Source organism: Anolis sagrei, chromosome Y (genome assembly GCF_037176765.1).
Source record: "Anolis sagrei isolate rAnoSag1 chromosome Y, rAnoSag1.mat, whole genome shotgun sequence".
Classification (NCBI taxonomy): domain Eukaryota; kingdom Metazoa; phylum Chordata; class Lepidosauria; order Squamata; family Dactyloidae; genus Anolis; species Anolis sagrei.
The window spans coordinates 7,827,876-7,848,848 of NC_090035.1; the positions used below are offsets into that span (position 1 = coordinate 7,827,876).

At 43.9% G+C, this 20,973-nt stretch overlaps 1 protein-coding gene across 1 annotated transcript in view; it reads left to right on the top strand.

Moving 5' to 3' along the window:
- Positions 1–20,764, top strand: part of LOC132782166 (caspase recruitment domain-containing protein 11) — a 177,620-nt gene extending 156,856 nt beyond the window's left edge. Inside the window, exons 23-25 of the mRNA XM_067461883.1 lie at positions 10–134; positions 10,241–10,356; positions 19,790–20,764. Coding sequence (XP_067317984.1) covers positions 10–134; positions 10,241–10,356; positions 19,790–19,994 — 446 coding nt within the window. The 3' untranslated portion in view covers positions 19,995–20,764. The remainder of the gene's footprint in view (positions 1–9; positions 135–10,240; positions 10,357–19,789) is intronic.
- The last annotated feature ends 209 nt before the right edge of the window (positions 20,765–20,973 follow it).

Below are 20,973 nucleotides of genomic sequence, written 5' to 3' on the forward strand. Positions count from 1 at the left end.
CTTTTCCAGACATCATAACAAAGGAAGAATTCTTAAGGAGACACAAGTCGGAAACAATTATATATTCCCGAGAAAGGAATCCGCACACCTATGAATGTATTTTCCCTGCCAATATTGAGGCTGTTGCTGCCAAGGTAACTGGAGTTATCCTGCCAAGATCTGTAGTTTCATAAACTGGCGCCCCTTTATATGAAATGGCAAAATCAAGATGTTATATTTTTTTTGATATTTTAAGGAGGGGACTTGTTACAAATATTGTTTTTGTTCATTCGTTCAGTCATCTCCGACTCTTCGTGACCTCATGGACCAGCCCAAGCCAGAGCTCCCTGTCGGCCGTCACCACCTCCAGCTCCTTCAAAGTCAGTCCAGTCACTTCAAGGATGCCATCCATCCATCTTGCCCTTGGTCGGCTCCTCTTCCTTTTGCCTTCCACTTTCCCCAGCATAATTGTCTTCTCCAGGCTTTCCTGTCTCCTCATGATGTGGCCAAAGGACTTCAACTTTGTCTCTAGTCTCCTTCCCTCCAATGAGCAGCCGGGCTTTATTTCCTGGAGGATGGACTGGTTGGATCTTCTCGCAGTCCAAGGCACTCTCAGAACTTTCCTCCAGCACCATAGTTCAAAGGCATCTATCTTCCTTCGCTCAGCCTTCCCTAAGGTCCAGCTCTCACGTCCGTAGGTGACTACAGGGAAGACCATGGCTTTGACTAGGCAATGGATCTTGGTTGCCAGTCTGATGTCTCTACTCTTTACTATTTTATCGAGACTGGACATTGCTCTCCTCCCAAGAAGTAAGCGACTTCTGATTTCCTGGCCACAGTCTGCATCTGCAGTCATCTTTGCACCTAGAAATACAAAGTCTGTCACGGCCTCCACATTTTCTCCCTCTATTTTCCAGTTGTCAATCATTCTTGTTGCCATAATCTTGGTTTTTTTGACGTTTATCTGCAACCCGGCTTTTGCGCTTTCTTCTTTCACCTTGATTAGAAGGCTCCTCAGCTCCTCCTCGCTTTTGGCCATCAGAGTGGTGTCATCTGCATATCTGAGGTTGTTAATGTTTCTTCCAGCAATTTTCACCCCAGCTTTGCATTCATCAAGCCCCGCACATCCTCGCATGATGTGTTCTGCATACAAGTTAAAAAGGTTGGGTGAGAGGATGCAGCCTTGCCGTACGCCTTTCCCAATCTTGAACCAGTCTGTTGTTCCGTGGTCAGTTCTTACTGTTGCTACCTGGTCCTTGTACAGATTCCTCAGGAGAGAGGGAAGGGGGCTTGGGATGTCCGTCCCTCCAAGTACTTGCCACAATTTATTATGATCCACACAGTCAAAGGCTTTAGAATAGTCAATGAAGCAGAAGTAGATGTTTTTCTGAAACTCCCTGCCTTTCTCCATTATCCAGCGTATATTGGCAATCTGGTCTCTCGTTCCTCTGCCTTTTCTAAACCCAGCTTGAACATCTGGCAACTCTCGCTCCATGTATTGCTGGAGTCTTCCTTGCAGGATCTTGAGCATATACAAATATTACCGTACAAATATTACCATATTCTTTCTCCCTTTTTAAACTTCCAAAACTTTTAAAATGCATCTTCTTTCCCTAAGAACAATGCCAGGGATCAGATTCCTGTTTTCTTCCGCATCAAAAACTGATGCCTGCAAATGTATCATGACTCCAAAATCACACTCCTTTCTCTTCCCTTGAGAAAAGGAGCAAGTGACCAGATGGCGTTCCATTGCACATCTGCCACTCCCAAAGGTACACCATCTCTCTCCTTCCCATTGAGAAGAGCTAGAGGTGGGCCAGACTCCTCTGGTCTGCCACAATTTTGGAATATAAGACGGTCTCTTATATAGCAATATTTCTTGCTGATATTGTTCCAAAGTTGTAAATGAAGGATAGATGTTTTTCCAGCCTGAAACATCCTGGCTTCATCTCAGTTCCTGGCAGATGTTGACTCTCCTTACTTGGTGTTGGTAAACGTAAGGAGCCTTGTGTTGACTTCCTTCTTAACGTAAGGAACCTTGTAAACATTTCCTTAACTTAAAGAGCTGTTTTTCCCCAAAGGTTCAACAGTTAATCATTGTCACAGTTCTCATCAGCAACTTTAATTATATTTCATGAATTCTTTTTTATATATATAATAAATTTTTATTGAAGTTTTCCACATAATACACACATCAGTGATTCCACACATATACAAAGGATGCTTCAACCAACATTTACATCGACAGCTGCTCACATATATACGAATACAACTACAAGTACAGATACACTAGGTGCTCCCTAACCCCTGAGTCTCTTGTTACATACTCATCTATCATTAATAATACCAGTCTTCACTTTCGGGGTATATGGGGGGAGGGGTGGAAAGAGGGGGAGGGAGGGGTGAGTGGGGGGGGGGGTTGGAGGGAGAGATAAGGTGGGGGTTACATTTAGACAGTGGACTTCCCCAACAGATTGCGAGGTATTACAAACTGGTTCAAGTGTTCGCTACTCTTTATCTAATTACAACATCGTCTGTTCAAAGGTTATTAGTTATAACACAATATCTCTTAGTTTTTAGGTATTGGCTTAGAGGTTGCCAATCTATCCTATTCTTTTTGCTAACATCGTATACCATATTTGACAGAGAGTCTAATTCCATAAATTTGGTAATTTTTAACAACCAGTCCTCCAGAGATGGCAATTCTTTTGATTTCCATTTGCTGGCGAACGTATTTCTCGCTGCGGCGGAAAGGTGGTATAGTAGTCTCTCCTTATTTCGATCCAGTTCGAAGTCTAGTAGGTGCAGTAGATAGTATTCTGCTCTCAGGTCAAATTTGACTTGTAAAATTCCCTGTACATGAAGATGTATCTCCCTCCAAAATACCCTGGCTCTTTTGCATTGCCACCACATATGCATGTAAGTGCCTAGACTTGTGCTACATTTCCAGCAAAGATTACATGTACCTTTGTAAAATTTTGCTAGTTTTTGAGGTGTTAGATGCCAGCGAACAAATACCTTATACCAACTTTCCGTTATGTTCACAGATTTGGCAAATTTTATTTTCCTTCTCCATATGTCCTCCCATTCCTTAAGCAGAACGGTATGTCCCAAGTCTATAGCCCAGGAGATCACATTTTCTTTTATGAGCTCTGTCTCTGTGGCCCACTCAAGTAATTTCTGATACAACACTTTTATTAATTTTCTGTCCTTTTTCATAATTGTCTCAGCAACTTTAATTATATTTCATGAATTCTTCATCTCCTTCTTGTAGTTTTCGGCCTCATTTCTTAGGATGGTATCTCTATACCAGGGGTCCTCAAACTTTTTAAAGAGAGGGCCAGGTCACAGTCCCTCAAATTGTTGGAGGGCTGGGTTATAATTTGAAAAAAAAAATGAATGAATTCCTATGTACACTGCACATGTCTTATTTATAGTGCAAAAAAACACTTAAAAACAATACAATAATTAAAATGAAGAACGGTTTTAACAAATATAAACTTATTAGTATTTCAATGGGAAGTGTGGGCCTCCTTTTGGCTGGTGAGATAGGATTGTTGTTGTTGTTGTGTGCTTTCAAGTCGTTTCAGACTTAGGTTGACTCTGAGCGAGGGCTGGGTAAATGACCTTGGAGGGCCATATCCAGCCCTCAGGCCTTTTTTCTTTCCCTTCCCCTCTTTCTTTTCTTTTCTTTCTTTCTTTCATTTATTTATTTATTTATTTACTTATATACCACTGTTCTCAGCCCGAGGGCGACACAGCGGTTCACAACCAGTAAAAACAGCAATAATTCAATGCAATAATGAACAACAATTAACAAATAACATATTAGGTTCTTGTGGGTTTTTTCGGGCTATAGAGCCATGTTCTAGAGGCATTTCTCCTGCATCTATGGCAAGCATCCTCAGAGGTTGTGAGGTCTGTTGGAAGTAGGAAAAATGGGTTTATATATCTGTGGAATGGCTGGGGCGGGGCAAGGAGCTCTTCCCTGCTGCAGTTAGGTGTGAATGTTTAGCTGATCACCTTCATTAGCATTTGAAGGCCTGCCTGAGCCTGGGAAAATCTGTTGCTGGGAGGTGTTAATCTGTGCCTGGTTTTTTCCTCTCTGTTGTTTAGCTGTTATAATGAGTTTTTTAATACTGGTAGCACCAGATGAACCAGCCTGGACACAGCATATTATTTGAGAACACAGAAATGCTGGACCACACCAACAACCACCATGACAGACTACACAGAGAAGCCATTGAAATCCACAAGCATGTGGACAATTTCAACAGAAAGGAAGAGACCATGAAAATGAACAAAATCTGGCTACCAGTATTAAAAAACTCTAAAATTATAACAGCCAAACAACAGAGAGGAAAAAAAAACCAGGCACAGATTAACACCTCCCAGCAACAGATTTTCCCAGGCTCAGGCAGGCCTTCAAATGCTAATGAAGGTGATCAGCTAAACATTCACACCTAACTGCAGCAGGGAAGAGCTCCTTGCCCCACCCCAGCCATTCCACAGATATATAAACCCATTTTTCCTACTTCCAACAGACCTCACAACCTCTGAGGATGCTTGCCATAGATGCAGGCGAAACGTCAGGAGAAAAATTGCCTCCAGAACATGGCCATATAGCCCGAAAAAACCCACAAGAACCTAGTGATTCCAACCATGAAAGCCTTCGACAATACAAATAACATATTATCCAACAATAAAATTACTACATTAACCAATCACTATCGTCTCATCATCTAAAAAACATAATCCAAAATTCATCATTCATTGTTCCATTCCTATGTTCATTGCCAGTCATTGCACTAGTTATTTGAACGCCTGCACAAATAAACAGGTCTTCAGTTTCTTGCGGAACACCATTAGAGATGGTGCCAGCCTAATGTCCGTGGGAATGGCGTTCCACAGCCGAGGAGCCACCACCGAGAAGGCCCTATCTCTCGTCCCCGCCAGCCGTGCTTGAGAAGCAGGCAGGATTGAGAGCAGGGCCTCCCCGGAAGATCTCAAAGTCCTGGTGGGTTCATAGGCAGAGATGCGGTCAGATAGGTATCTTGGGCCGGAACCGTTTAAGGCTTTATAGGCCAACGCCAGCACCTTGAATTGAGCCCGGTAGTAGATCGGCAGCCAGTGGAGCTGGCGCAACAGGGGGGTCGTATGCTCCCTGCGTTGTGCTCCTGTTAGAATCATGGCTGCCGCACGTTGGACTATTTGGAGCTTCCGGGCTGTCTTCAAGGGCAACCCCACGTAGAGAGCGTTGCAGTAGTCTAGGCGGGATGTAACCAGAGCGTGGACTACCGTGGCCAAGTCAGACTTTTCTCGCCTTCCCTCCCTCTTTCTTCCCTTTTTTCTGTATTGTCATTTAGCTTTTCATCATTTAGTTTTTTGGGGCGTTTTAATTCCCTTCTGTTGTGTTTTTCAGTGTTTTTATGAGTGAAGGACATACATTGGGTTGTTAGGTGAATTGTGTCCAAATTTGGTGTCAATTCGTCCAGTGGTTTTTGAGTTCTGTTAATCCCACAAACAAACATTACATTTTTATTTGTATAGATGGGTCACTCCTCCTCTTCCATTGCATCTTGTTGTTATTGCAATTCTCATTCAGTTGGTCCAATTATCCCTCCATTTCATTCTCTCGATTTCCATGCAATCTAGAGGGGATGGGAAACTGTTTGGATTGCATATCCATCCATCCATCTATCTAAGGAGCTTTACCCGAGCTGTGGAAAGAGACAGTGATGTACAGAACAAAGATGCTAATGTCAAGCCCAAACAGATGGCATCAAATGTGGAAGGCTTGTTATGCAGCAGGGAAAAGACAAGTAGAAGAAGTTTCTCTCCCCCTTTGAGAAGTAATTACAGAACATGTTGCATTTGAACAAACAAGGTTCAATTACGTGCTTATGTTTTGCACATGCTACCTTCGTTTCGACATAATCCCCATCTTTAGATCCGTTAATTTCTCTTTCGGGAAGGGGGCCATTAGAGCGAATTAACGAACAAATGCAGCAGGCAAGATTTGACTTGCTTGGTTGACTCTGTGTTGGGCAGTGAGATGCCAGGCTAAGACAGTGTTGGTACTTTGAGGATGCTTTATCGGTACGGTAGCATGCGCCTAATGCTCCTCAGAGGTGTTGGCCTACAAAGGTGAGCAGCAAGCTGATTAGAATAGCATGACTATAGTAGCAGCAAATTGTTGGCGCAGAGTTTCAGCAATTAGGTTATTTATTTATTGGGATTGTAGGTTTTTTCTGGCTATATGGCCATGGTCTAGAGGCATTCTCTCCTGACATTTCGCCTGCATCTATGGCAAGCATCCTCAGAGGTAGTGAGGTCTGTTGGAACTGGGAAAAAGGGTTTATATATCTGTAGAATGACCAGGGTGAGACAAAGGACTCTTGTCTGCTGGAGTTAGGTGTCCTTTGTCTCACCCTGGTCATTCCACAGATATATAAACCCTTTTTCCTAGTTCCCACAGACCTCACTACCTCTGAGGATGCTTGCCATAGATGCAGGAGAAACGTCAGGAGAGAATGCCTCTAGACCCCGGCCAAATAGCCCAAAAAAACCTACAACAACCCAGTGATTCTGGCCATGAAAGCCTTCGACAATATATTTATTTATTTACCTCATTTTTATCTCACCCATTTCAGCCCAAAGGCAACTCATGCCGGCGTACAGACCGGCAACAATTAGATGCCAGATATATATATATATACATACATATATCACTTAAAGGACCCCCCAGTGGTGCAGTGGGTTAAAGCGCTGGGCTGCTGAGCTTGTTGACCGATAGGTTGCAGGTTCAAATCCGGGGAGCGGTGCTAGCTTCTGCTGTCAGCCCCAGCTTCTGCCCACCTAGCAGTTCGAAAACATGCAAATGTGAGTAGATCAATAGGTACCACTCCGGCGGGAAGGTAATGGTGTTCCATGCAGTCATGCCGGCCACATGACCTTGGAGGTGTCTACGGACAACGCCGGCTCTTTGGCTTAGAAATGGAAATGAGCACCACCCTCCAGAGTCGGACACGACTGGACTTCATGTCAGGGGAAAACCTTTACCTTTACCTGTATCAGTTAAAAGCAATTAAATGACATCATAAATACATATAATAACCATAGAAGCAATAAAAACTATAACAATCTATAAAAACAATGTATTCCAGTTCGATTCCTCATCTGTTTACATCGTCTTGGCCGTTCTGTGTTCATATTCCAATTTGAGTTTATCTGGTCACGCTGAAGTTCCAAACACCAGGTTTTCACTCTTTTCTGAAAGGTCAGGAGAGAGGGGAAGGATCTAATATCCCTGGGCAGGGAGTTCCACAGCCGAGGGGCCACCACTGAGAAGGCCCTGTCTCTCGTCCCCACCAGGTGCACCTGTGAGCAGGGTCTCCCCAGATGATCTTAACTTCCTAGAACAGTGGTTCTCAACCTTCCTAATCACAGTGGAGGAGGGCTTTTGGTAGGAGGAAGTAAAGGATAGGCAGAGAGATCTTCAGATCTTCAGATGATTCCTGAGACCATCTATATAAATAAAAATATAATGTTTGGGTTCTTGTAGGTTTTTTGGGCTATATGGCCTTGTTCTAGAAGCATTCTCTCCTGACGTTTCACCTGCATCTATGCAAGTATCCTCAAAGGTTGTGAGGTCTGAGGATGCTTGCCATAGATGCAGGCAAAATGTCAGGAGAGAATGCTTCTAGAACATGGCCATGTAGCCCAAGAAACCTACAAAAACCTAGTGATTCCAGCCATGAAAGCCTTCGACAATGTAATTGTAAAGAAGCGTTAATCCCACCGCTTGTCAACAAAAATGTAAAGAAGCAGCCCTAATCTCACTAGATGCCACCAAAAATTATGTGAGGAAGTATTAATCTTCTTTAATGCCACCAATATTCTGTGAGGAACCTTCTTTTAAATATCAATTAAGCTGCCACCAATATGTTTAGAGACGCTGGATTATGTCTCTGTTTATCTTTAGTTGTGTTGTGAGGTGACTTTGGTAGTGTGGAATGCACCAAGCATAAAAGCAATGGAGGAGGCAGGTTTGAAATACAAAGAGAACAAGATTTATTGTTAACAGAACGTAATTGTTGCAGTTTTGAGAATTTGAACTTGGCACAAGGCTTGATGTTACAAAATGGCTGGTTTGAGATACATGCTTCTGATGATACAATTCTACAAACTTCTTCTTTAGTGAAGTGCTTATACTACTTCAGAGTTCCCTATTGTGAATGTCCACACTGTTTGCCCTATACTCGGAACAAACCACTGATCACCAGTTTTCCTTACTGGCAATCCTGAAAACCCCCTCTGTTAGATTCTTTTAACCTAAGCAATCTAACAAGGTAACACCTTCAGCTCTCTTGCTGAAGAAATATTCACAAATTCTAGGAACTACTGAATTCTCACAGCTTCACAACAGAGCCCTAACTGGCTCTCCTCTTCCCCGGGTCTCTTCCACCGGACTAAACTACTTTCCCCAGAGTCCTTTCTTGACTCTGCTATTTCCCAGAGCCCTTAACTGGCTCTGCTCTTCTCCGGGTCTCCTCCACCGGACTGAAGCTTAACTGCCACTTTCAAACCTTTTTCCCCTAAGCTCCGCCCACCTCCTCTGAGGCTTTGTCTTGTCACCATGGCAACCTATCCCTCACAGCTAGGCCATGGCAATAAATGTAATACATAAATGCAGTTTTAAACACATTATAAATAACACTTTATAATAAACATTATAAATACAGTTTAAACACATTATAAATAACACTTTATAATAAACACATCTCTACAGTAATGTTTAATGTATTGTCGTAGGCTTTCATGGCCAGAATCACTGGGTTGTTGTAGGTTTTTTCGGGCTATATGGCCATGGTCTAGAGGCATTCTCTCCTGACGTTTCGCCTGTTTCTATGGCAAGCATCCTCAGAGGTAGTGAGGTTAACATAACTCAAAAACCACTGGACGAATTGACACCAAATTTGGACACAATACACCTCTCAGGCCAACGAGTGACCATCACTCATAAAAACACTGAAAAACACAGCAAAAGGGACTTAAAAGGCCAAAGCCCCCTACCCAAAAAACCAATACATATGTTGTTGTTGTTCATTCGTTCAGTCGTCTCCGACTCTTCGTGACCTCATGGACCAGCCCACGCCAGAGCTCCCTGTTGGCCGTTACCACCCCCAGTTCCCTCAAGGTCAGTCCAGTCACTTCAAGGATGCCATCAATCCATCTTGCCCTTGGTCGGCCCCTCTTCCTTTTTCCTTCCACTTTCCCCAGCATAATTGTCTTCTCTAGGCTTTCCTGTCTCCTCATGATGTGGCCAAAGTACTTCAACTTTGTCTCTAGTATCTTTCCCTCCAGTGAGCAGTCGGGCTTTATTTCCTGGAGGATGGACTGGTTGGATCTTCTCGCAGTCCAAGGCACTCTCAGCACTTTCCTCCAACACCACAGCTCAAAAGCATCGATCTTCCTTCGCTCAGCCTTCCCTAAGGTCCAGCTCTCACATCCGTAGGTGACTACAGGGAATACCATGGCTTTGACTACATATATACACACACAAACACACATGTGTACACAAATATACACACACAGAAAACACATATACATAGAGTGGGCCACAGCAAAGCGTGGCAGGGGATGGCTGGTCAGAAATATATGTTTTCTAATAGTCTTTGGCGACCGCTCTGAAACCCCCTTGAGACCCCCCCCCCCAGGGGTCCCAACCCCCAGGTTGAGAAACTTTGTGTTATAGATTAATGGCTTAGTCAATGGGAGGCAACCTATATCTCTCCAAAATCAATTGCTTTAAATGTCAGGACTATAATTCCAGTTGTCGCTGACCATTGGCCGTTGACTGTGGATGACGTTGATGTTGATCTCCAATATCCATAGAGTTCAAAAGTTTTCCAGCCTAAGTCGAAAGACTGATAGAAATAATGGGTTTGGAGAGATGTAGTTGCAGGTAGAACATCTCAAACATTAAGCAGAAACAAAGGATGATGGGTGGAGTGACCGAAGATGCTTAGAGGTGAGGGTTGGAGAAGTGAGGTTACATTTGGAAACTGGGACAAAAGGACACAAGGAACAGAGCTTTGGGGAGCACTTTGCGCATAAGGGCATCAGATATCCCTTTCCTTTCCGATATGAAGTCATTTCACCAGGTGGGAGCTCATTTGCCTAATCCTGCTTGAGACTGTGTGCTTACAAATCCCAAGGTGTACTTACGCAAGTCCTTTCCCTGACTCCGTATTTACAGAACAAACATTGTCTGCTTGAAGTTGGCATCGGCTGCACAAAGGATTTAATCAAAGCCAAGATATATCCCATCGTTCTTTTTATCAGAGTCTCCGAAAAAAACATCAAGAAGTTCAGGTGCGTTGAATGCTTTCATGACTTTGTTGCATGCTGCTCACCTTATGTTATTAAGAATTGGAAGCAAGGCATATTATACCCACACCTTCCTCCTGTGTATTGTAGCCTTTTTATACCTGGTACTGTTCTATCCCATGACGTTTTCCTTCCTTCCCTTGGACTTGATGCTGATCAGGGATATACAAATCCAGCAGTCACTGTAAACGTTGGCCTGAATTGAACTGAATAGTTTGGAGAGGATTTGACCTTGTCTTCCTCTGAGAGATTGCAACTTCCATCCAGGGGGGTTCCAAGTTTATGCCTGAAACTACAGTTCTCATTTCCCTGGGTTGCTATGAGTTTTCCATGTTCCAGAAGCATTCTCTCCTGACATTTCGCCCACATCTATGGCAGGCATCCTTAGAGGTTGTGAGGTCTGTTAGAAACTAGGCAAGTGGGGTTTATATATCTGTGGAATGATGTCCAGGGTGGGAGAAAGAACTTTTGTCTGCTTGAGACACGTGGGAATGTTGCAAATGGCCACCTTGATTAGGACTGAATAGCCTTGCAGCTTCAAAGCCCAGCTGCTTCCTGCCTGGGGGAATCCTTTGTTTGGAGGTGTTAGTTGACATTTTGCCCACATCTATGGCCAAGCCCGTAGCCAGGATTTCATTTCAGGGGGGGCTGAATATTTTTCGGGGGGGGGGGGGGTTCGGGGGGGGCTTAGTTTCGGGGGGGGCTGAGTCTGAGTGAAAGAGGGTCTACCCTAGCAAACCTTTTGTATCGTTACCCCAATACCCCCATGCAGATGGGATATATTGAGTATGGTGATCAGATCATGATATGAATAAACATAACAGTTTAAATAATGCACCAGTAAGGCCTTTTCGTGAACCACCATGATAATTTCGGGGGGGGGGGGCTGAAGCCCCTCGAGCCCCCCCCCCCCCCCCCCCCCCCCCCCGGCTACATGTCTGTCTATGGCAGGCATCCTCCGAGGTTTTGCCCACATCTATGGCAGATATGGGCGAAACCTCCAAGGATGCCTGCTATAGATGTGGGTGAAATGTAAGGAGAGAATGCTTCTGGAACATGGCCAGACAGCCCGGAAAACTCACAGCAACCCAGTAATTCCAAACATGAAAGCCTTCGACAACCAGGGGCGGCTGAGGCAATGGGTAAGATACGCATTTGCGTATAGCGCCAATCATTGAGGGGTGCTCTTGAGGCACCCCCGCACACTCACAGCAGGTGAGAGAGAGGGGCAGGACTCTTGTGGGTCCCTTGCTGGGGATTGGTCTGGGGGGAGGCACCAAAATACTGTTTGTTTACACTTGAAAATCACCTAAGGCCAGCCCTGTCGACAACACATCATCATCATCATCATCATTATTGTGGAGGACAGGCTATACTTGAAAATCCTAAGTCTATGACTTGGCAACCTTTCATAGAATCATAGAATCAAAGAGTTGAAAGAGACCTCATGGGCCATCCAGTCCAACCCCCTGCCAAGAAGCAGGAATATTGCATTCAAATCACCCCTGACAGATGGCCATCCAGCCTCTGCTTAAAAGCTTCCAAAGAAGGAGCCTCCACCACACTCCGGGGCAGAGAGTTCCACTGCTGAACGGCTCTCACAGTCAGGAAGTTCTTCCTCATGTTCAGATGGAATCTCCTCTCTTGTAGTTTGAAGCCATTGTTCCGCGTCCTAGTCTCCAAGGAAGCAGAAAACAAGCTTGCTCCCTCCTCCCTGTGGCTTCTTCTCACATATTTATACATGGCTGTCATATCTCCTCTCAGCCTTCTCTTCTTCAGGCTAAACATGCCCAGTTCCCTAAGCCGCTCCTCATAGGGCTTGTTCTCCAGACCCTTGATCATTTTAGTCGCCCTCCTCTGGACACATTCCAGCTTGTCAATATCTCTCTCTCTGCCCCGGAGTGTGGTGGAGGCTCCTTCTTTGGAAGCTTTTAAACAGAGGCTGGATGGCCATCTGTCAGGGGTGATTTGAATGCAATATTCCTGCTTCTTGGCAGAATGGGGTTGGACTGGATGGCCCATGAGGTCTCTTCCAACTCTTTGATTCTATGATTCTATGAAAGGTTGCCAAGTCATATGACATTCCTATGACAATTGACTGCAAATTGTGACTATTTAGTGCCGACGTCCTGCATATGCTTACGTTATTACCATTTGACTAGAATGCAAAGGAGTGCAGTGTCACGTATCCTTCAGTTCATTATAAGCCGCATCTTTTCCCTCTGAAGTCCTCTTCTTGCTCCAAAGCAGAGGAGAGATTCTGTTTAGATGTGGCCCCTTGAGGTTTCACCTCCTCGTGATCTCATCTATTTTTCATCCAAATCCCGGGCACTTATTATACCTCCGAACTGAGCAAAGGCCCCCAAAGCCTGGTTTCCAAACCTTCACGGCGATTCCTTTAAATAGCAACAAAGGTGACAGGCGAAAGCTTCAATCGACGGAGCCAACGATAAGTCAAGTCAAGAGAGAGAACTCCCAGGAAAGCACAATGTCTTATTATTATTATTATTTTGTGCAAAATGAATGATTGAAACGTGCCAAAATCCGGAGCCGATCCCAAAGTGAGCTGAAAAGATTTCATGCATTGTTCATTTGCTTTAGATCAAATTGTCTTAAGGCTTCAAAGCTGAGATCGTGACGCAACTGTGTTTGAGTAAGGACTTAAATGAGGATGTACACCAGTAGTTCTCAACCTTCCTAATGCCGCGACCCCTTAGTACAGGTCCTCATGTTGTGGTGACCACCAACCATAACGTTATTTTCGTTGCTACTTCACAACTGTAATTTTGCGACTGTTATGATTCGTAATCTAAATATCTTATATGCAGGATGTATTTTCAGTCACTGGAACAAAATACCCAATACGCCCAAATTTGAATACTGGTGAGGTTGGGGGTGATTGATTTTGTCATTTGGTAATGCTGGAGTTGCTGGGATTTATAGTTCACCTAAAATCAAAGAGCCTTCTGAACTCGACCAATGATGGAATTGAATCAAACTGGGCACACAGAATTCCCATGACCAAAAGAAAATACTGGGAAGGTCTGGTGGACATTGACCTTGGGTTTTTTGGAGTTGTAGTTCACCTACTTCCAGAGAACACTGTGGACTCAAGCAATGATGGATCTGGATCAAACTTGGCACAAATACTCAATATGCCCAAATGTGAACACTGGTAGAGTTTGGAGAAAATAGACCTTGCCATTTGGGAGTTGTAATTGTTGGGATTTATAGTTCACCCACAATGAAATAGCATTCTGAACCCCACCAATGATAGAATTGGACCAAACTTTCCACACAGAACCCCCATGATCAACAGAAAATACTATGTTTTCTGATGGTCTTTGGCAACCCCTCTAACACCCGCTCACGACCCCCACAGGGGTCCCGACCCCCAGGTTGAGAAACACTGATGTACACAGAAACAAAATATGGATGGTAAAGAAAAGAAAAAAAGACAGCAATCTAAAATGAGGGAAACTCTAAAATCAGGGCATTAAATAAAGACCAACACTCAAAAAGCAGGGGAATTTGCTCCCGTTCTAGCACTGTGTTCAACTGTAACTGCCAAAGCAACATCCTATGGAACCCTGGGCTTTGTAGTTTGGTGAAACACTACAAATCCCAGGGCTTCATAGGGTAGAACCATGGCATTTAAAAATGGGATTACGGCACTGCGAAAGTGTGAAATGTGAATGGGCTATTTGGGGCATGTGAAAGAAGGAAACAGCTTGCCTCCATCAAGGTACTCCTATCAACAAAACTATAAAATTAGGTAGTGAGGTCTGTTGGAACTAGGAAAAAGGGTTTATATATCTGTGGAATGACCAGGGTGGGACAAAGGACTCTTGTCTGCAGGAGCTAGGTGTGAATGTTTCAACTGACCACCTTGATTAGCATACAATGGCCTGACTGTGCCTGGGGCAAACTTTTGTTAAGAGGTAATTGTATGCTAATCAAGGTGGTCAGTTGAAACATTCACACCTAGCTCCTGCAGACAAGAGTCCTTTGTCCCACCCTGGTCATTCCACAGATATATAAACCCATTTTCCTAGATCCAACAGATCTCACTAGCTCTGAGGATGCTTGCCATAGATGCAGGCGAAACGTCAGGAGAGAATGCCTCTAGACCATGGCCATATAGCCCGAAAAAACCTACAACAACCCAGTGATTCCGGCCATGAAAGCCTTCGACAATACATAAAACATGAAACACTTGGAAAGCTCTGGCCTAGAAGGCTAAGAAGCAACCAGAAGGCAGTAACAAGTCTAGATTTCATTTTTTGAGAATATATGTGGATATGTGAAGCAATGGATGATAGTGAACCCCATTGAAATGAAGGACTTTGCCCCCAAATATCCATAGAGTTGTGTTAGAGGACCTAGAAAATGCCTAAAGAGGACATCTTTTGACAGATGTGGAGAAATGAAACCCAAGTAAGAGAGAAAGAAGGAGAGAGAACATACATGTATAAGGACTATATTTAGGTTTACATTCTCCAAAATAACACTAATAATATGTTTCTCATGCAAAGGATACCTGCAAGCCACTCTAAACACCTTTGCAGAAGCATACAAGAAGCTCGGCCTGTCATTAAATATCGAGAAAACCAAAGTGCTCTTCCAGCAGTCACCGGCTAATCCTTCTCCAATGCCAGAAATACAACTTAATGGTGTAACACAGTGGTTCTCAACCTGTGGGTCTCCAGGTGTTTTGGCCTACAACTCCCAGAAATCCCTGCTCGTTTACCAGCTGCTAGGATTTCTGGGAGTTGAAGGCCAAAACATCTGGGGACCCAAAGGTTGAGAACCACTGGTGTAACATTAGAAAATGGTGACCATTTCCGCTACCTTGGCAGCCACCTCTCCACCAAAGTCAACATTGACACCGAAATTCAACACCGTCTGAGCTCTGCGAGTGCAGCATTTTTTTCCAAATGAAGCAGAGAGTGTTTGAGAACCGGGACATCCGTAGGGATACCAAGGTGCTTGTTTATAGAGCTATTGTCCTCCTAACCCTGCTATAAGCCTGCGAGACATGGACTGTCTACAGATGTCACATGCAACTCCTGGAACGATTCCATCAGCGCTGCCTCCGGAAAATCCTACAAATCTCTTGGGAAGACAAGCGGGCAAATGTCAGCATGCTGGAAGAAGCAAAGACCACCAGTACTGAAGCGATGCTTCTCCGCCATCAACTTCGCTGGACTGGCCATGTTGTCCGGATGCCCGACCACCGTCTCCCAAAGCAGTAGCTCTACTCCAAACTCAAGAATAGAAAACGGAATAGAAAACCAAAGGACAAGAGGGATCCTTTCACCTCTGCAGGAGTCTACCGTGTACCATGCAGCTGTGGACAAGTCTACAGAGGGACCACCAAACGCAGCAGCATTGCCCAAACACGAATCAAGGAACATGATTGGAGTAGTTCTCTGCAGACTACTCCAACCAGAGAAATCAGCCATAGCAGAGCACCTGATGAACCAACCTGGACACAGCATATTATTTGAGAACACAGAAATGCTGGACCACTCTCACAACCACCATGTCAGACTACACAGAGAAGCCATTGAAATCCACAAGCATGTGGACAATTTCAACAGAAAGGAAGAAACCATGAAAATGAACAAAATCTGGCTACCAGTATTAAAAAACTAAAAAATTACAACAGCAAAACAACAGAGGGGAAACAAACAGGCACAAAAAAAATCACTCTCAACAAAAGATTCCCCCCAGGCACTTCCAAGCCATTGAATGCTAATCAAGGTGATCAGCTGAAACATTCACACTTAGCCCCAGCAGACAGGGGTCCTTTGTCTCACCCTGGTCATTCCACAGATATATAAACCCATTTTTCCTACTTCCAACAGACCTCACTACCTCTGAGGATGCTTGCCATAAATGCAGGCGAAACGTTAGGAGAAAAATTGCCTCCAGAACATGGCCATATAGCCCGGAAAAACCTACAACAACCCAGAAAACGGAATGTTGGAGGACAGTAAAAGAGATTTAAAGATGGGCTCAAAGCTAAAAAACTGTGGCATAGACACTGAGAACTGGGAAGCCCTGGCCCTTGAGCGCTCCAGCTGGAGGTCAGCTGTGACCAGCAGTGCTGCAGAATATGAAGAGGCACAAATGGAGGGCGAAAGAGAGAAACGTGCCAAGAGGAAGGCGTGTCAAGCCAACCCCGACTGAGACCGCCTCCCACCTGGAAACTGATGCCCTCACTGTGGGAGAAGATGCAGATCAAGAATAGGACTCCACAGTCATCTATGGACCCACCCCCAGGTTACCATCATCCTCGGACTATGAGGGATCGCATAAGTAAAGCATGCAAAGTTGTGTCACTTCTGCATGGGTATAACAGCAAAGGTGACCTGCAAACCACTGTTTTTTGCAAACAAATGGAAGACAGTATGGAAGATGACACTGAAAACAAGCCTAAATATAAGCTGAATAGGAAATCAATAGAAAATTATTACTTCATGGTGTGATTCCCCATGGAAGATTGAAAGGGTGCCCCACTTATCTGAAAGTAAATGCAGGAGAGTCGTAAACATCAACCCAGCAGCCGTGATCCTGTCTTTGGTAACTAAAACATAAAGGATTAACAACCGGTCAATTATTTCACTTGAGTCGGAGCAGGAAGTGATCTTTCAATTTGCATTAATCACGTTGAAGCAACAACAGAAGGTTATTCATTGGTGGTGGCAAAAATATTGCCTGGAAAACAAATGCAGACTAACTTAATTGTCCACTACATATTGCAGCTGATAAAAAATGAATTTTGGCTGGGGGAGCCTCCATATAAGAACAATATTTCAGAAAGGTATTTTGAGTCATCCAGATATATTAAGATGCTGGGAGGAGAGCGCATTGTATTTTCCAGCAGCGCTAAATACCGTCTACTGGTATGATTGTTCAACAGATCTGTATGGAATCGAAGAAATGCTATTAATGGGCCGAGGTTTTAATTTAAATGTATTGCTAGTAGTATTTTGTCAGGCCGCCTCCCAGTTAAATTATTGGCCCTAAGTCAGAGAGAGTTAATTGCACTTAAGTCCAGTTGAAATTAATGGGACTTAAATGAGTTCATACTTCCTTGTCTCATTTCATTTCAGTGGCGCTCGGAGTTTGACTAACTCTCTTGGCACTAAAACCATTTCGTTTCAATGTAAAACATGATTGGGAAAGGGTGAAGAGGTGGCTCCGCACACCTACAGTGCCTATATAGATTCCACCTGAACATGAGGAAGAACTTCCTGACTGTGAGAGCCGTTCAGCAGTGGAACTCTCTGCCCCGGAGTGTGGTGGAGGCTCCTTCTTTGGAAGCTTTTAAACAGGGGCTGGATGGCCATCTGTCAGGGGTGATTTGAATGCAATATTCCTGCTTCTTGGCAGAATGGGGTTGGACTGGATGGCCCATGAGGTCTCTTCCAACTCTTTGATTCTATATATATATATATATATATACACACACACACACACACATGGTGATGCAATGGGTTAAAGAGCTGACATGCTGAACTTACAGACCGAAAGGTTGCAAGTTCGAATCCAGGGAGTGGCATAAGCTACTGCTGTTAGCCCCAGCTTCTGCCAATTTAGCAGTTCGAAAACATACAAATGTGAGTGGATCAATAGGTACCACTCTGGTGGGAAGGTATCATCGCCCCATGCAGTCATGCTGGCCAAATAATAAAAAATGCTTACCACATGAACTTGGAGGTGTCTACGGACAATGCTGGCTCTTTGGCTTAGAAATAGAGATGAGTCCCAGAGTCGGATACAACTACACTTACTGTCAGGGGAAAACATTTACCATAGATAGATAGATAGATAGATAGATAGATAGATAGATAGATAGATGATGGAGATGGAGATAGATAGTGCATGTGTTGTGTGTGTATGTATGTATATATGTGTGTATATGTGTGTGTGTGTGTGTGTATGGTATATAGTGTGTATAAAGGTTTCCCCTGACATTAAGTCTAGTCGAGTCAGACTTTGGGAGGTGGTGCTCATCTCCATTTTTGGTGTTGTCCAGAGACACCTCCAAGGTCATGTGGCCGGCATTTATTATTATTTTATTTATGTATGGTATTTCTATGCCACCTTTATCAGCCCAAAGGCATGACTGCATGGAGTGCTGTTACCCTCCCGCCAGAGCGGTACCTATTGATCTACTCACATTGCATGTTTTCAAACTGCTAGGTTGGCAAAAGCTGGGACTAACAGCTGGAGCTCATTGCGGATTCGAACCACCAAATTTTGTATATAATATGAAACCCCCTGTTTGCTAGTAAAACTGAATTCCTGTGTCACGAAAGGATGCATGTGGAATATGTGTGCCACCAACATAAGAGAATATATATATTATATATATTCTCTTGTACCTTTTTACTTTATATATATTTATATATATATACACACACAAACACACACATATATACACACACACACACACATACATATATATACATACATATATCTATATAAATAAAAATGTAATGTTAGTTTGTGGAATTAACAGAACTCAAAAATCACTGGATGAATTGACACCAAATTTGAACACAAGACACCTAACAACCCAATGTATGTCCTTCACTCATAAAAACACTGAAAAACACAGCAGAAGGGACTTAAAAAGCCCCCAAAAGCTAAATGACGAAAACCTAAATGGCAATACAGAAAAAAGGAAGAAAGAGGGAGGGAAGGGGAGAAAGAAAGAAAGAAAAGAAAAGAAGGAAAAGAAAGAGTGAAGGAAAGAAACAAGAAGGAAGGGGAGAAGGAAGCATGGAAGCAAAGAGAGAAGGAAGGAAAGAGGTAGCGAAGGAAGAAAGGAGAGAAAGAGAGAAAGAAAAAGGGGGAGGAAGGAAAGTTAGAGAAGGAAGGAAGGAAGTAGAGAAGGAGAGAAGGAAAGAAAAAAGGGAAAGAAGGAAGGAAAGAGGGAGCGAAAGAAGGGGGAAGATGTAGAGAAAGAGGGAGGAAAGGAAGGAAAGAAGGAAAGAGAAGGAAGAAGAGAGACAGCAGAAGAGAAAGAAAAGGGGGAAGAAGGAAAGAGATAGAGAAGGAAGAAGAGAAGGAAAGACGGGAAGGAAGGAAAGAGGGAGTGAAGGAAGGAGGGAAAGAAGGAGAGAAAGAGGGGAAGGTTGGCCAGAGCAACGCGTGGCGGGTACAGCTACTAAAGGTATATAGTGTCTGTGTATGTATGTGTATATGTATGTATGTGTGTATGCATGTGTGTATGTGTGTATATATATATATGCATCTCTCCATTTCTCATGGCCTTTGGTATTTGTTTTGCTCAGCAAAACAAGAGGTAGTGGGGACTTATTTCAAACAGGAATCTCTGTAGAGACACATCTATGCGTGTGTATAATATGTATCTTTTATGGCTTGCCATTCTGTGATGCAGGAAGCTCTTACCAAAGCCTGAGATTGAAGAAGAGCTCCTACCGATGTGCCGCCAGAATGAGAAAGAGCTGGAGGGTTTGCCCTGCCTTTATGCCTCCCTGGAAGCCGACGCTTGGAGCAGCATCGAGGACCTCCTCCGCATCATCAAGGAGAAGGTTGCAGAAGAACAGCAGAAAACCATCTGGATTGACGAGGAGCAGTTGTGAAGCCCAGACCCAACTGGTGTTGGAGAGGGAGGTGCTGCTTGATTGCACAACGGAGAAGCCCAGAAGGTGCTGGATTCCCAACGCAGACTCTTTGAAATCTCTGAGATGGAGCCTGCCTTCACTAACTCTTCCATCTGTAGTCAGATGCTGGGAAGTCTTGACAAATGGCCAAATGCTGAGTGTGAGGGCACCACTAAACACAGCCATGTGGCTACCACAGATGCTACTTAGAGGTTCTGGCTAGGACTTTTCCTCCACGGAGGTTTGCTCCTTTACCATGGACACATGCCATTCCTGGAGGCAAGGGATGTCGAAGTTTATAACTCTCAATCTATTGCCAGAAGTTTATACACTCTCAATGTGGAGAGTCAAACTAAGATGCTGAAGAAGATACAGATGCCCTCCAACATGGAGAAGCTGGGTCTGGCTTGATGGTGGAGGAGGTTCACACTTAAGACTAAGGCAGAATGTATTTCCTTGATAGTAGAGTGACTCTTGGGACTTCATCACGTGAACTGACAGATTAGTAGAGAAGCATGGAGGTGTGTCCCTATAGCAATGGCAATAATGCCCTTCGATAGCAAATTGCTCCATGAAATGTTTACTCCTTCCCACCCCACTGTTTTCTTGAAGTGTTCTTGACCTCTTGTTGCCAGCCTTCACGTTCCTCACATGGAGGAAGGCTTGTCAAGTCCTCCCTGCTTTCCCCCCATCTCCACCAGCAAAAAAACCGTCTGTTTTGGAAGCCACCCTGAATCCCCTTGGGGAGATAGGGCAGGTTATAAATAAACTATTATTATTACTATTATTATTATTATTATTTTAATACTATACTGGCTTTTCTATTCGATCACTTCCCAAGTGTCTAGAACAGTGGTTCTCAACCTTCCTAATGCCACGACCCCTTAATACGCTTCCTCATGTTATGATGACCCCCAACCATAAAATTAGTTTCGTTGCTACTTCATAACTCATTTTG